The 15,119-nt window shown below is 46.8% G+C and overlaps 1 protein-coding gene across 1 annotated transcript in view; it reads right to left on the reverse strand.

Moving 5' to 3' along the window:
- Positions 1-15,119, reverse strand: part of LOC126335682 (uncharacterized) — a 193,545-nt gene that overhangs the window by 177,594 nt on the left and 832 nt on the right. Inside the window, exon 2 of the mRNA XM_049999139.1 lies at positions 8,046-8,448. Coding sequence (XP_049855096.1) covers positions 8,046-8,448 — 403 coding nt within the window. The remainder of the gene's footprint in view (positions 1-8,045; positions 8,449-15,119) is intronic.

The raw sequence follows: 15,119 nt of genomic DNA on the forward strand, positions 1-15,119 counted from the left end.
TCAGATTAGGAAATGGGACGCTTAAATTAGTAAATGAGTTTTGCAATTTGGGGAGCAAAATAACTGAAGATGGTCGAAGTAGAGAGGATATAAAATGTAGACCGGCAATGGCAAGAAAAGCGTTTCTGAAGAAGAGAAATTTGTTAACATCGAGTATAGATTTAAGTGTCAGGAAGTCGTTTCTGAAAGTATTTGTATGGAGTGTAGCCATGTATGGAAGTGAAATGTCGACGATAAATAGTTTAGACAAGAAGAGAATAAAAGTTTTCGAAATGATGCTACAGAAGAATGCTGAAGATTAGATGGGTAGATCAAGTAACTAATGAGGTGGTACTGAATAGAATTGGGGAGAAGAGAAATTTGTGGCACAACTAGACTAGTAGAAGGGATCGGTTGGTAGGACATATTCCGAGGCATCAAGGGATCACCAATTTAGTATTGGAAAGCAGCGTGCAGGGTAAAAATCGTAGAGGGAGACCAAGAGATGAATACACTAAGCCGATTCAGAAGGATGTAGGTTGCAGTAGGTACTGGGAGATGAAGAACCTTGCAGAGGATAGTGTAGCATGGAGAGCTGCATCAAACCAGTCTCTGGACTGAATACCACAACAACAACAACAACAGATTTATGCTTGGATGTCTGCAGCTGCTATGTCCCGTCTCAGCGAGAAGGCGTCCTCGGTACAATTAGTGCAAAGGAGTCGCGAAATTTCCAAAACAGTTGAGCAGCTGCGTTGGTGCACCTACAGACAGTCTCTGGAAGAATGGTTTCAACTAACTACCACTTGCTCCAGGTAGCCATAACATCCCAACGGCCTCGTATCACTAGCACTCGAGATGGCAGGCACCTTATGCGCATGGCTGTAACGGATCGTGCAGCCACGTCTCGATCCCTGAGTCAACAGAAGGGGACGTTTGCAAGATAACAACCATCTGCACGAACAGTTCGACGACGTTTGCAACAGCATGGACTATCAGGTCGGAGACCATGGCTGCGGTTACCCTTGACGCTGCATCACAGACAGGAGCGCCTGCAATGGTGTACTCAACGACGAACCTGGGTGCACGAATGGCAAAACGTCATTTTTTCGTGTGAATGCAGGTTCTGTTTACAGCATCATGATAGTCGCATCCGCGTTTGGCGACATGGCGGTGAACGCACATTGGAAGCGAGAGCGCTAACTCGCTGCTTCCTGGACTCGGGTAGGCGCGCCGGCCCCGGATCGAATACGCCCAGCGGATTAATGACGACGGCTGGAGTGCCTGCAAACCTGGATGTGTTTTTTAGTCGGTTTTCCACACCTTGCTAGGTGAATACCGGGCTGGTCCCCAATTTCCGTCTCTGTTACACGACCTGCAGACATTTGAAACACATTCACACTATTTCATGATTTACACTAGACGCAGACAGCTGGGGTGCACTAATTCCCATCCCGGGGGGTATGCGGTGGCGGCAGGAAGGGCATCCGGTCACCCCATAAAAATTCACCATACCCAATCTGTCCTTAACCCTGCCGACCCTGCGCACAATGCGGGAATAATGCAGTAGCAAAAGAAAGAAAGGAAGGAAGAATTGCGGTTTACAATATGTGCACCAACCCCATCAACCTCACGTCGATGCTGGAGTACAGACGCTTCTACTAGGTGTGCTCCCAGCTTGTCAATTGGCTTCTCGTGAACGGTCCTTCCTTCAGAGTGCATATGTCCTTTGAGCACGCTCATGGCAAAGTCCCAGGCCTTACATTGTTGGAAACAGCTGTTATTAGTTCATAGTGTAATTATATCCCTCCATATTCCTTCAAAAATCTGTCCGAGAACCTACTGGCTTGTTTTAACAATTTGGTGCCACTGTAATTCAGGCCGGTGCTCTGCATTCCTTTCCTCCATAGTCTGGACTGTCTCGGAAATTTACGATGTGGGCTAACTTGTCCCGTAAAATATTACATATACGTTAAGATAGGCAAAGCGAGTTTCGTCATTAGCACGCTGCCCAGCTGACGTAAGCTGGGTTGCTCATCTTAGGCTGCATGAAATGTTTTCCAGACCAATTTTCCTTTTTCCGTCCTTTACATTTTCCCATATAGGCACAGGATTTGGGGGAATCCTTAACAGACGACAGCAAAGCTTTAAACTTGGGCGACTGGAGAAACAGACAGTTGGCGCAATGCAGGAGTATTCTCCCAATTTTTGCTGATGTGTTACCGACGGACAGGTTTCTATTCTTCCTGAGCGCATAGTGTTTTGGACCCCCAAGATGTTATGGCGACATGCAGCAAGTGGTAGGTACACTACTGGCCATTAAAATTGCTACACCAAGAGGAACTGCAGATGATAAACGGGTATTCATTAGACAAATATATTATACTATAATTGACATGTGATTACATTTTGCCGAGCGGGATTAGCCGAGCGGCCTAAGGCGCTGCAGTGATGGACTGTGCGGCTGGTCCCGGCGGAGGTTCGAGTCGTCCCTGGGGCATGTGTGTGTGTTTCTCATTATGTTAATTTAGGTTAAGTAGTGTGTAAGCTTAGGGACTCGTGACCTTAGCGGTTAAGTACCATAAAATTTCACACACATTTGAACATTCTTTTTCTTACATTTTAACGCAATTTTGGTGCATAGATCCTGAGAAATCAGTACCCAGAATAACCACCTCTGTCTGTAATTACGGCCTTGATACGCCTGCTCATTGAGTCAAACAGAGCTTGGATGGCGTGTACAGGTACAGCTGCCCATGCAGCCTCAACACGATACCACACTTCATCAAGAGTAGTCACTGGCGTATATTGTGACGAGCCAGCTGCTCGGCCACCATTGACCAGATGTTTTCAATTGGTGACAGATCAGGAGAATGTGCTGGCCAGGGCAGCAGTCGAACATTTTCTGTATCCAGAAAGGCCCGTACAGAACCTGCAACATGCGGTCGTGCATTATCCTGCTGAAATTAGGGTTTCTTAGGGATCGAATGAAGGGTAGAGTCACGGGTCGTAACACATCTGAAATCTAACGTCCACTGTTCAAAGTGCCGTCAATGCGAACAAGAGGTGACCGAGACATGTAACCAGTGGCACCCCATACCATCACTCGCCAGTATGGCGATGACGAATAGACGCTTCCAATGTGCGTTCACCGCGATGTCGCCAAACACGGATGCGACCATCATGATGCTGTAAACAGAACCTGAATTCATAAGAAAAAATGACGTTTTGCCATTCGTGCAGCCAGGTTCGTGGTTGAGTACAACATTGCAGGCGCTCCTGTCTGTGATGCAGCGTCACCCCGATCTGGTGATTTAGGGATCCAGACGTGGATGCACGATCCGTTACAGCCATGCAGATACGATGCCTGTCATCTCGACTGCTAGTCATACGAGGCCGTTGGGATCCAGCACGGCATTCCGTATTATCCTCCTGAACCCACAGATTCCATATTCTGCTAACAGTCATTGGATCTCGACTAACGCAAGCAGCGATGTCACGATACGATAAAACGCAATCGCGATAGGATACAATCCGACCTTTATCAAAGTCGGAAACTTGATGATACGCATTTATCACCCTTACACGAGGCATCACAACAACGCTTCACCAAGGAAGGTCGGTCAACTGCTGTTTGTGTATCAGAGATCGGTTGGAAACTTTCCTCGTGTCAGTGTGTTATGGGTGCCGCCGCCGGCGCCAACCGTATGTGAATGCTCTGAAAAGCTAATCATTTGCATACCACAGCATCTTCTTCCTGTCGGTTAAATTTCGCGTCTGTAACACGTCATCTTCGTGGTGTAGCAATTTTAGTGGCCAGTAGTGTCTTTCCGCAGAAAGTGTAACGTTCCTTATGTTGACCTAACGCAATAAATTTTCCCGTCATCTATTAGTTTGTAAGTTACAGATTTAGAACTTTTATTGAAACACCCTGTATATTCTCTTTCATTAACAACAGACTCCCAATGATGAGTAACTTTTGGGTTACAGACATCATTTGGTTTCGAGGCGACGGACTCAACAAGGTCTGTTCGGAGCGTGTTTGCATCCGGAAAGGAAGTTCATTGAACGGTTTTCGATAGAGAGCGGAGAAGGTGCAAGATCACGAGAATAAGTTGGGTGCGGGAATGACTACCCAACCCAACGACTGTATAGTATATTTGTCAGTCTAGCAAATTGCGGTTGAGCGTTGTCGTGGAGTAGCACCACTTAATGCAGTCTTGTTTGTCGTTGTTATTGGACTGCGTCTGCAAGACGTCTCAGCGGTGATGGTTACATCTCAGGAAAGCAATTCGTAGCACACCACACTGTGCAAGATGCAAATCATTATCTTTTGTGAAATCTCGCGGGACATTGTAGGGGTAGCTGATGCTTTGTTTAAGTTCAACCATTCCTTTCTTTTACTTATGTTAGCACAAAAACATCATTCCTCGTCACCAGTAACGATACGGAGTAGGAATGGTCGGTGTTGTTCACGAGCCAATTGATGACGAGAAAGCAGAGGTGCATAAAGGGCCACCCGCTGATATTTGTGATTTTGGCTTAGAGCATACACCCGATTTTTAAACGTTCCACCACTGCATGCCAATGTCGAATGACCACAATTTATCACATTTGCCGGCTCTCGAGTGCAGTGAAGTGGATCATTGTGGATTAATACGTTTAAACGATCTTCATCCAACCCCGAAGGTCACTAATGTCAAAACGATCCTCCTTAGAAAGAGAAGGCGATTTTCTTGCTGTGCTGTCAATTGGTGTTACCCCTATAGATGGCGCAAAAGTTTATGGCTCTCCATGCTATCAAAAATTGGCGTTTGTGTACATTCTACACGACAATTTTGTGAATTTTACAACGTAGAATCACCAATTGAATCGTTTTCTTTCTATGGCTACTGTACCGGTGACGGTTTAGTTTTGGCCACATTGGAAACTTAGTTTTGTTCAGAAGTCTTTCTTTTTTCATTACCCTTACAGAAAAAGTTAACTTACTAATGTAGACGGAAGTCGGTGTCACAAGAGGGAGAACGTATGTTCAACATGGCGCTCTTTAGCTTAGGTGGCTTCTGTAGGCCAATTTCAGGTGGTTTCCCGGCTTGACAGACCACACATGTCTCATACGAAATTCTTCGTCACTACTTGTTCTGCACTTCTGTCATACGTCGTAAAGTTATTGAGCCGTGGTCGGCTGGCGCTGATGCCGTTTTTCTTTTTTGGCTGTTTGTCATCATCGAGTGGCGTCTTATTGCTCCCTCAGTTACTTCGAGTTGCTCTCTTGCCTCTGTCAGTGGCAGCAGCAGCGTTTATCGGTACTAGTACTGCTGTACCTCCTTTGGTGTGGCCGCTATACTTCCGTGTCGTGGTGTGTGTGAGGCAGTTGCTCGGCTGCAACAGAGCAACCAGGAAGTGGCGTGAGTTCAGTCCGGGGCCACTGGTGGCGTGTACAAGCGGTCGGAGTTGTGTGGCACTAGCTGCGAGAGCGCCGAAGTTCGTCGCCCACCGAATCTGCATACTGGAGTTGAGTAATAAGTGAACCTGTTATGAAACCTCAACTGCTGTGACATCTCTTCGTTGATTACTGGTTGTTGCTTCCTGGGCTGTTCCCGCAAGCAGCAACGCGATGGTGTTCTGGTATCGGCAAAATTTTGTAGCCGTCTTCCTGTATGGTGATTAACTTTTGAAATAATTATGATTTATTAGTGAAGTGCACCAGCGGTATCTTCTGCCTTGTGGCCGTTAACGTTTCGCTTACCTGCCCTGGTCTTTGTTTTCTTACAGTGAGTTTTCTTCGCCGTGTTGATGCTGTCCAGCACAGCGTGTAGTTTGACAGGTTGATGTTGTTCTGCCTTTTTATTTAAGTGGTTGTTGTGCCTTGACTGTGATAAGACGCCAAATATTAAGACATAATCCTGCTGCGATCCTTGGCCTCGCTGATATTTTGGTTGTCGTGTCGTCGGTAGGGTGGAAGGGAATTGATTGGGTTGTTGGTTGGTTCTTCAGCTGTCCCAAGGTCGTGCTGCCACCCAATTATTTACTGTTAGGATTGGCTGCCTGTCTCACCTAAACTGTTGTCAGATTTTCCTCACCAGGCCGACTCTTTGAACACTTCTGCGCGCCACTGTTGTGCTGTTTGTGATTGTGATTTTCTTTTGTCGGAAGTACTGTGCCAGGCCTTCAACCATGTATTAATTTTGTCTGTTCTATGTGAAGTATATGTCCTGCTGCTGAACCTTTTGTGAACCATTTTAGGAGTAGGCCTTCAGCCGTGGTTTATTTAAAATTCTTGTTTGCTCTGTAAGTAGGCCTTCAGCCGCGCTTGTTTTAATATCTGTGGCTTTCAGCCTGTAACGTGTAAATCGCTGTCTGTAAGGTTTCTCTTTATTTATCTTGAATTCTTAAAACTGCCGTCAGCTGTACTGTGTAAATGGTTATCTTAACATTTGTCTTTAATTATTTTGAATAATTGTATGGACCTTCTGCAGTCAAGATATTTCATATTTTCTTAAGATGGTTTTCTTGTATTGAAAAATTATTGGGCTTACTGCCGAGGAATTAATTTCAATTTTCCTTAATATGGCTTTTAGCCGAGATTTGTAAATGCTTGATTTTTAAAGAATTTCCTTAGCTGATATGAAATACTATTTGGGCCTTTAGCCGAGAAGATATTTTAATTTTACTTAAGTAAGGCCTTCAGCTGTTTGTCTAAATTATGGTGCCTTAAATGGAATTATTTAAGGGTATTTTAACTTCACTTAAGAAAGGCCTTCAGCCGTTTCTCTAAATCCTTCTGTTTTAAAATGAAGTACACTACTGGCCATTAAAATTGCTACTCCAAGAAGAAATGCAGAAGATAAATTGGTATTCATTGGACAAATATATTATACTAGAACTGACATGTGATTACATTTCCACGCTGGCCAGGGCAACAGTCAAATATTTTCTGCACCCAGAAAGGCCCGTACAGGACCTGCAACATACGGTCGTGCATTATTCTGCTGAAATGTAGGATTTCGCAGGGATCAAATGAAGGGTAGAGCTGTAAACAGAACCTGGATTCATCCGAAAAAATGACGTTTTGCCATTCGTGCACCCAGGTTCGTCGTTGAGTACACCATCGCAGGCGCTCCTCTGTCTGATGCAGTGTAAAGGGTAACCGCAGCCATGGTCTCCGAGCTGATAGTCCATGCAGTTGCAAACGTCGTCGAACTATTGGTGCAGATGGTTGTTGTCTTGCAAACGTCCCCATCTGTTGATTCAGGGATCGAGACGTGGCTACACGATCCGTTACAGCCGTGCGGATAAGATGACTGTCATCTCGACTGTTAGTGATACGAGGCCGTTGGGATCCAGGACAGCGTTCCGTATTACCCTCCTGAAGCCACCGATTCCATATTCTGCTAACATTCATTGGATCTCGACCAACGCGAGCAGCAATGTCGCGATACGATAAACTGCAATCGCGATGGGCTACAATCCGACCTTTATCAAAGTCGGAAACGTGATGGTAAGCAATTCTCCTCCTTGCACGAGGCATCACAACAGCGTTTCAGCAGGCAACGCCGGTAAACTGCTTTTTGTGTATGAGAAATCGGTTGGAAAGTTTCCTCATGTCAGCACGTTGTAGGTATCACCACTCGCGCCAACCTTGTTTGAATGCTCTGAAAAGATGATCACTTGCATATCACAGCATCTTCTTCCTGTCGGTTAAATTTCGCGTCTGTAGCACTTCATCTTCGTGATGTAGCAATTTCAATGGCCAGTACTGTATTTAAACTTTATTATTGGGAAATTATTTGGCCCTTCAGCTGTAAATTGATTCTTGTTGTTTTAAAGAGAAAACTCTGCATTAGTTGTCGAGGAATTAAGTTGCGTGTTCTTGTGTAACTAACAGTATCTGATCTTTGCCCTTTCCACAACCTCTGTCCTGCGAACTCAGACTTCAGCGTCATTTTGTAAGTTCTTGTATGCAGCGAAATGGGTTTCGCGTGAAACGGGGGATGGTAATAAAAGAAGAGCTTTTGCATCGTACTGTGTTGTGCAAATTAGACTTAAGAGCAGAGAGTACGCACCTGGACCCAGCCGGAGCGGCCCAGGTAGACGCCGTCGACCTCGCGGTCGCACCAGCGCACCGGCGACAGCTCCCTGCTACAGCTGCCGGAGCTGTTGGCGACGGTCACCGTGGTGGAGACGGCGGTCACGCCGGAGAGCAGGGAGGACTCGCGCCGCGGAAGCGTCGAGTAGGTGGGCTTGAGCTGCGCGGACACGCCGCCGCCGCCGCCGCCGCCGCCCCCGGAGTTGGCGGTCGCCGAGGCGGACCCGGAGGACCGCGGCGCGGTGCGCGCGAACGACACGGGCGGCGGGGGCGGCGCCGCGTCCTGCGGGGGCGGGCCCTGCTTCTGCTGCTGCTGCGGCGACGGGCACTCCCACGCGTCCGCCGCGTTGCGCAGGTGCAGGATCGACACGTTCGGGCCCCTGCACACACACACAAACGGGCAGGTAAAGAACACTGCTGTCACCTTCTCTGACAGCTCTGGTTCTCCGTGAATTTTCCCCGCTTTTCACATCTCATTTGGGCGAAGGTGCAGTAGCTGACGCACGTTGTCGAACTGGAATGAGGTAGGAACGATACTTGCTACAATCGTTGGAAATTGCGCCAACTGTACCGGATTGTGGCTGTTGGAATAACAGATATAAGGATTATTTCGGGTCCACGTGCCAAAACTCATATTTGCTTTTACGAGATGCGACAATAATGTAATGACATTGATGAGAAAAAAAAAAGTTGCTTACCGTTTTAGTCAAGTTTAGTATTGTCCCCTTCAGAGTAGTTCCCTTCTGATTGCACACACTTTTTCCAGCGCTTCTGCCATTGATGGTAACATTTCTGGAACTCATCCTCTGTAATATCCTCCAAGTCCCTTGTCAGAGCATTTTGGACATCTTGTGTTGTTTGAAAATGGTGTCCCTTGATCGCCGTTTTGACTCTTGGAAATAGAAGAAAGTAGTTGCAAAAACAGACACAATGTCTGACAGGATAGCCGCACCACGAATGCTTACACGACAATAACACCCCTGTAATGGACTGGCCTGCACAGAGTCCTGACCTGAATCCTATAGAACACCTTTGGGATGATTTGGAACGCCGCCTTCGTGCCAGGGCTCACCGACCGTCATCGATACCTCTACTCAGTGCAACACCTGACTGAACGTGTGCCTGCGAGAGTGGAAGCTGCCATCAAGGCTAAGGGTGGGCCAACAGCGCATTGAATTCTAGCATTACCGATGGAGGGCGCCACGAACTTGTAAGTCGTTTTCAGCCAGTGTATGTTCGGAAATCACACGTGGAAACACCGCTAACTTTGAGAGTCCGACAGCTGGAGACGCACTCGGATGACGTAATGAGTAAGGCGACTGTCTGCTATTGGAAGACGATCTGGCACCAAATTTTCAACTGTCACTACACATGTGTTTTAAAAATTAAGATTGTAACGTGTCCGAAACTAAAAATCACAATCAGTGCCTACCGATCTAATGCCAGTACATTAGAAAACAGAAAGGAGAAATTTAATGCAAATAACTGCTTGTTAATGATTATACGTTGCCTGTATCCAACAGTGTATATCTAATAGCTGATTGTGATGACTTGGACGACAAATTAGAACATATGTTCACTTGGTGATCCAGTAAGAAATCCAGTTGCACATATAACAAAAATAAATTCTGTAGAACGTTCAAATATTCCTACATTGCCCTAGTACATACTATTGACGAAGGTACGAGCTTGCGGTTCATGTTCCCAGACATATAAGTGGCTCGCAGACCTGTTAAGTAATAGAACCCAGTACTCTGTCGTCGACGGCAAGAATGTCGTCAGGAGTGTCCCGGTGAATGTGTGAGAGGACCACTCTTGTTCTCCATATACGTAAATGATGCGACGGACGGAGAGAGCAGCAATTTACGGCTGTTCGCTGATGATGCTGCGGTGTACGGGAAGGTGACGTCGTTGAGTGACTGTAGGAGAGTACTAGATGTCCTACACAAAATTTATAGTTGGTGTGATGAATGGCAGATAGCTCTAAATGTAGAAATATGTAAGTTAATGCATATCTGTGGGAGAAACAGTTCCATAATTCTCGAATACAGCTTTGGTAGGAGGTGCTTAATACAGTCAAGTCGGTTATATATCCAGGCGTAATTTTGCAAAGCGATTTAAAATTATTTAGGAGATTTTTTGTGAATTCAAACGGGAATCCCTGGGGGGAGGACGACGCTCGTTCCACAGGGCACTATTGGGGAAATTTAGAGAACCGGCATCTGAGGCCGACTGCCGAACGACTCTGCTGCCAATGTACAATTCTAATACGGGCCATGAAGATAAAATGCGGGAAATTGGGGCTGGTACAGAGGCTTTTAGACAGTAGTTTCTCACTCACTCTATTGGCGCGTGGGACAGAAAGGGAAATAACCAATAGTGGTTAAAAGGTACCCTCCACCATCCTGCCTAAGGTGGTTTGCGCAGTATATATGTAGGATTAGATGAAATACGTTACGATTTACAGTCATGAAAGTATTTGATTCCCAATGAGTGTGAAAGCCAAGTCGCTCTAGTGAACTGCATTTTGAATAGCGCACTGTTGCACTCACGAAGTTTTCTTTAGTTTCGAAATTTATTTAATAATTTACGCAACGCCCTTGATGCACCATACTCGATAAAATGGTGTATCACTAATCACAGTCTATTAAAAAGGACACTCACTTTTCTCAACTAAGGCTAACCACAGAACTTTTCTAGAAGCTCCTGCTGATGAGGCGCAGTTTCCAAACTGAATAGAGTAATCAACGGCGGACTGCCATACACTGTATTGGAAAAAAAAACCGTACTGTCGTATGTGGAGGGCGACAGAGATAGAGACAGAGAGAGAGGGAGAGGGAGGGAAGGAGGGGGGGAGAGGGGTGGGAGGGAGGGAGGGAGGGAGGGAGGGGGGAGGGGGAGGGGGAGAGAGAGAGAGAGAGAGAGAGAGAGAGAGAGAGAGAGAGAGAGAGAGAGAATAAAGGAGGGAGGGAGAGAGAGAGAGAGAGAGAGAGGGAGAGGGAGAGAGAATGGAAACATGGCCGTACGTGATGTGTTGCGGTTGCCTGACAACACTACCTCTGTTCCTGCGGTGTCAGTAATTCAAACTGCGTTTACACTCGACAGAGTAACTGCTTTCGCGTCACATTAGCGGTTAGTGTTTATCGAAGACCTATATGGAAACAGTAATTAATCATCAACACATAAATCTACCTAACATCCCGCCCCCCCCCCCCTCCCAAAAAAAAAGTTCACTCCCAGGAGACGTGGCGCGAATACCTTGCTACGTCACATAATTTTTTTTTGAATTATGCGATACCCAGCTGCAGCCCCCTATTGACGACTAGGCAGCACAGGTTCAAATGGCTTTGAGCACTATTGCACTTAACTTCTGAGGTCATCAGTCCCCTAGAACTTGGAACTACTTAAACCTAACTAACCTAAGGACATCACACAACATCCAGTCATCACGAGGCAGAGAAAATCCCTGACCCCGCCGGGAATCGAACATGGGAACCCGGGTGTGGGAAGCGAGAACGCTACCGCACGACCACGAGATGCGGACAAAATAGTGGCAATTTCAGGTAACAATGATCGAGGTGAGTAGTGGCCACGCGTTCTCTCCCAAATATACCACAAAGGCTAAATAATACTGAAATCTGGTGCCAGTGTTGGCCAGAAGAGGTGCGACGATTCTTCCTTGTGCTTACAAAACCATTGCTGAGTGATGGGAGCTGTGTAACAGGGGCCTTGTCGTCTTGGAACACTACATCGCTATTGAAGAACAAATATTATGTATGGCATGAACCTGATCAGCGGAATGATCACATAATCGTTTGCAGTAATGCGATCTTGCAGACTGTCGGTGTGGGCCATGAAACCCACGATATGGCTGCCCAAATCATCACCAAACCAATTTTACTCTTGGGACGTAAACTTGGCTAGAAGTTGGAAATAGTAAGAAACGAGATTCATCCAACCATATGACTTTCTTCCATTGCTCCATAGTCCTGGTTTTGTGACATCAGCACGCTTGTTTCCTGTTACGGGCATTTGCATCAGTGATGACTAGTTTTGTATTTCCAGATCACCCTGCAATTCCCTGCTTATAAACCTTCCTTCGTGTTGATTTGGAGATGATATGGTTCGCGAATACGAAGTTCAATTCTGCAGTGATTCTTTTATGCAGCTGTTGCCACCGTATTTTGTCACAATACTCTTCAAATATATGAAGACAGTAACTGTTCTCGAAAGAACAGAGACTGTTGATGACCGTGCAGCTTTTCCCTGGAATAAATGATAACTAACTGAAACCCTCAGCTGCCAACAGGTGGTGTAGATATACCTCGATGAGGATGGCTGAAAAGTGTGCCCCGACTGCGACTCGAACCCGGGATCTCCTCGGTGGCTCAGGTGGATAGAGCGTCTGCCATGTAAGCGCCCGGGTTCGAGTCCCGGTCAGGGCACACATTTTCAGCCATCCACATCGAGGTATATTAACAACTCCTGTCGGCAGCTGAGGGTTTCAGTTAGTCATCATTTATTCCAGGGAAAAGCTGCACGGTCATCAACAGTCTCTGTTCTTCATATATAGTTACTGTCTTCATATATATAGTTAAAGGCTAGCCAGCCATTGACCTTCGTCTGTGCAAATGCGCACAGGTTGCCAGAACTCTTCGGGAATCGCCAAACCGTGCGCGAGTAATGAGTGGATGAGCAAATGTCGATAAGGTACATTACACATGTAGAATTGTGGACAGTTGGGAATGTGAGTCCCACGGGAAGCTTGCAAGGGATAAGTCCCTGCAGTCGCGCTATTCATCCCTCGGTGGCTCAGGTGGATAGAGCGTCTGCCATGTAAGCGGGAGGTCCCAGGTTCGAGTCCCGATCGGGGCTCATATTTTCAGCCATTCACATCGAGGTATATCAGCAACACCTGTCTGCAGCTGAGGGTTTCAGTTAGTCATCATTTATACTCTTCAAAGACCGTCTGTCGCTATCACCCAACAAACACATTGTGACTTAGATGATGTTTTTCTGCTTTCCCTGCAAGCGATATAGGTCTACGATACTGTGCTTTCAGAAACACTTGAGCTACTTTGGAAACGAAAGCACGCACCGTACTTACATTCGACATAATGCGCTCACAACTAAACACAGTTCTGACAACGATTGACACTTGCAACGTCATGAGGACACTGCCGGGTGCCGTTTCTGTCCCCTACAACAGCGCAATCCGCAGTCTAGCTCAAATCTGCATTTATGTTCAAGCATGCATTTATAGGAGTGTATCCACATTTTTGTGGAGTCCGTCTATGCGTGCAGGCAACGGCCTTTCCGCAGTGGATACACCGGTTTCCGTCAGATCACAGAAGTTGAGAGGTGTCGAACGTGTCCGTCAAATGGAGGGGTGACCATCGGGGCCGCCATGCACTGTTGCCATTTTTCGGGGTGCACTCAGCCTCGTGATGGCAATTGAGGAACTACTCGACCGAACAGCAGCGGCTCCGGTCAAAGAAAACCATCAGAACGACCGGGAGAGCGGTGTGCTGACCACACGCCCCTCCTCTCCGCATCCTCAGCGGAGGATGACACGGCGGTAGGATGGTGCCGATGGGCCACTTGTGGCCTGAAGACGGAGTGCTTCTATGCGTGCAACCCTGCAAACATACCCTTTGTCGTTTGTTCAAATGTTCAAATGTGTGTGAAATCTTACGGGACTTAACTGCTAAGGTCATCAGTCCGTAAGCTTACACACTACTTAACCTAAATTATACTAAGGACAAACACACACACCCATGCACGAGGGAGGACTCGAACCCCTGCCGGGACTAGCCGCTCAGTCCGTGACTGCAGCGCCCTAGGCTGCTCGGCTAATACCGCGCGGCCTATGTCGTTTGGAAGACCAGAGTATCGACAGAACAATCTTCATGAGGATGTAGAAGGAAGGGAAAGACTTGACTACCCGCAATGTTGAAATGGAAACTGAGTTTCATGTCCATGGTAACCTGAATGAATGGACGAGAGTAATGGTGCAAAAGACACTACAAAAACACCACAGAATATGCCTGAACTACAGCTTCCACACACTGCCTGTTAAATTGCTCATTGGGTCGTCGGCACTCCTGCATCATTTAAAAAGATTCAAAATTCCGGTGTCCTTAGACAGCACTACAGCCTCCAGTCAACTGGAGACCAGCTTCGTGCTGACTGGCCCAACGAAGCTGTACGTAATTGCCTTTTGCGACGTAACCGACTCCAAATGCGTATTACAGGCGAATACCTTAGCAACGTTTGCTGGAAAACTGGCTTGGGTTAACCGTTATTCACTAATAGCAATGATTTCTGTGTGATTTGAAACTGATTGCTACTGATAGGCATAATACTCGTCTCCGGGCCCGATAGACTAGTATCCTTTTACTACCATTGTTTTACAGTTGTTTTCAGTTGGTGAGAGATCTGGAGAATGTGCTGGCCAGAGCAACAGTCGAACATTTTCTGTGTCCAGAAAGGCCCGTACAGGACCTGCAAAATGCAATCGTGCATTATCCTGCTGAAATGTAGGGTTTCACAGGGATCGAATGAAGGGTAGAGCCACGGGTCGTAACACATCTGAAATGTAACTTCCTCTGTTCAAAGTACCATCAATGCGAACAAGAGGTGACCGAGATGTGTAACCAATGGCACCCCATACCATCAGTCCGGGTGATATGCCAGTATGGCGATGTCGAATACACGCTTCCAATATGCGTTCACCGCGATGACGCCAAACATGGATGCAACCATCATGATGCTGTAAATAGAACCTGGATTCATCCGAAAAAATGACATTTTGCCATTCGTGCACCCAGGTTCGTCGTTGAGCATACCATCGCAGGCGCTCCTGTCTGTGATACAGCGTCAAGGATAAGCGCAGCCACGGTCTCCGAGGTGATAATCCACGCTGCTGTAAACGTCGTCGAACTGTTCGTGCAGTCTGTCGTCTGTTGACTCAGGGATCGAGACGTCGCTGCACGATCCGTTACAGCCATGCAGATAAGATGCCTGTCACCTCGACTGCTAGTGATACGAG

Source organism: Schistocerca gregaria, chromosome 2 (genome assembly GCF_023897955.1).
Source record: "Schistocerca gregaria isolate iqSchGreg1 chromosome 2, iqSchGreg1.2, whole genome shotgun sequence".
NCBI lineage: Eukaryota > Metazoa > Arthropoda > Insecta > Orthoptera > Acrididae > Schistocerca > Schistocerca gregaria.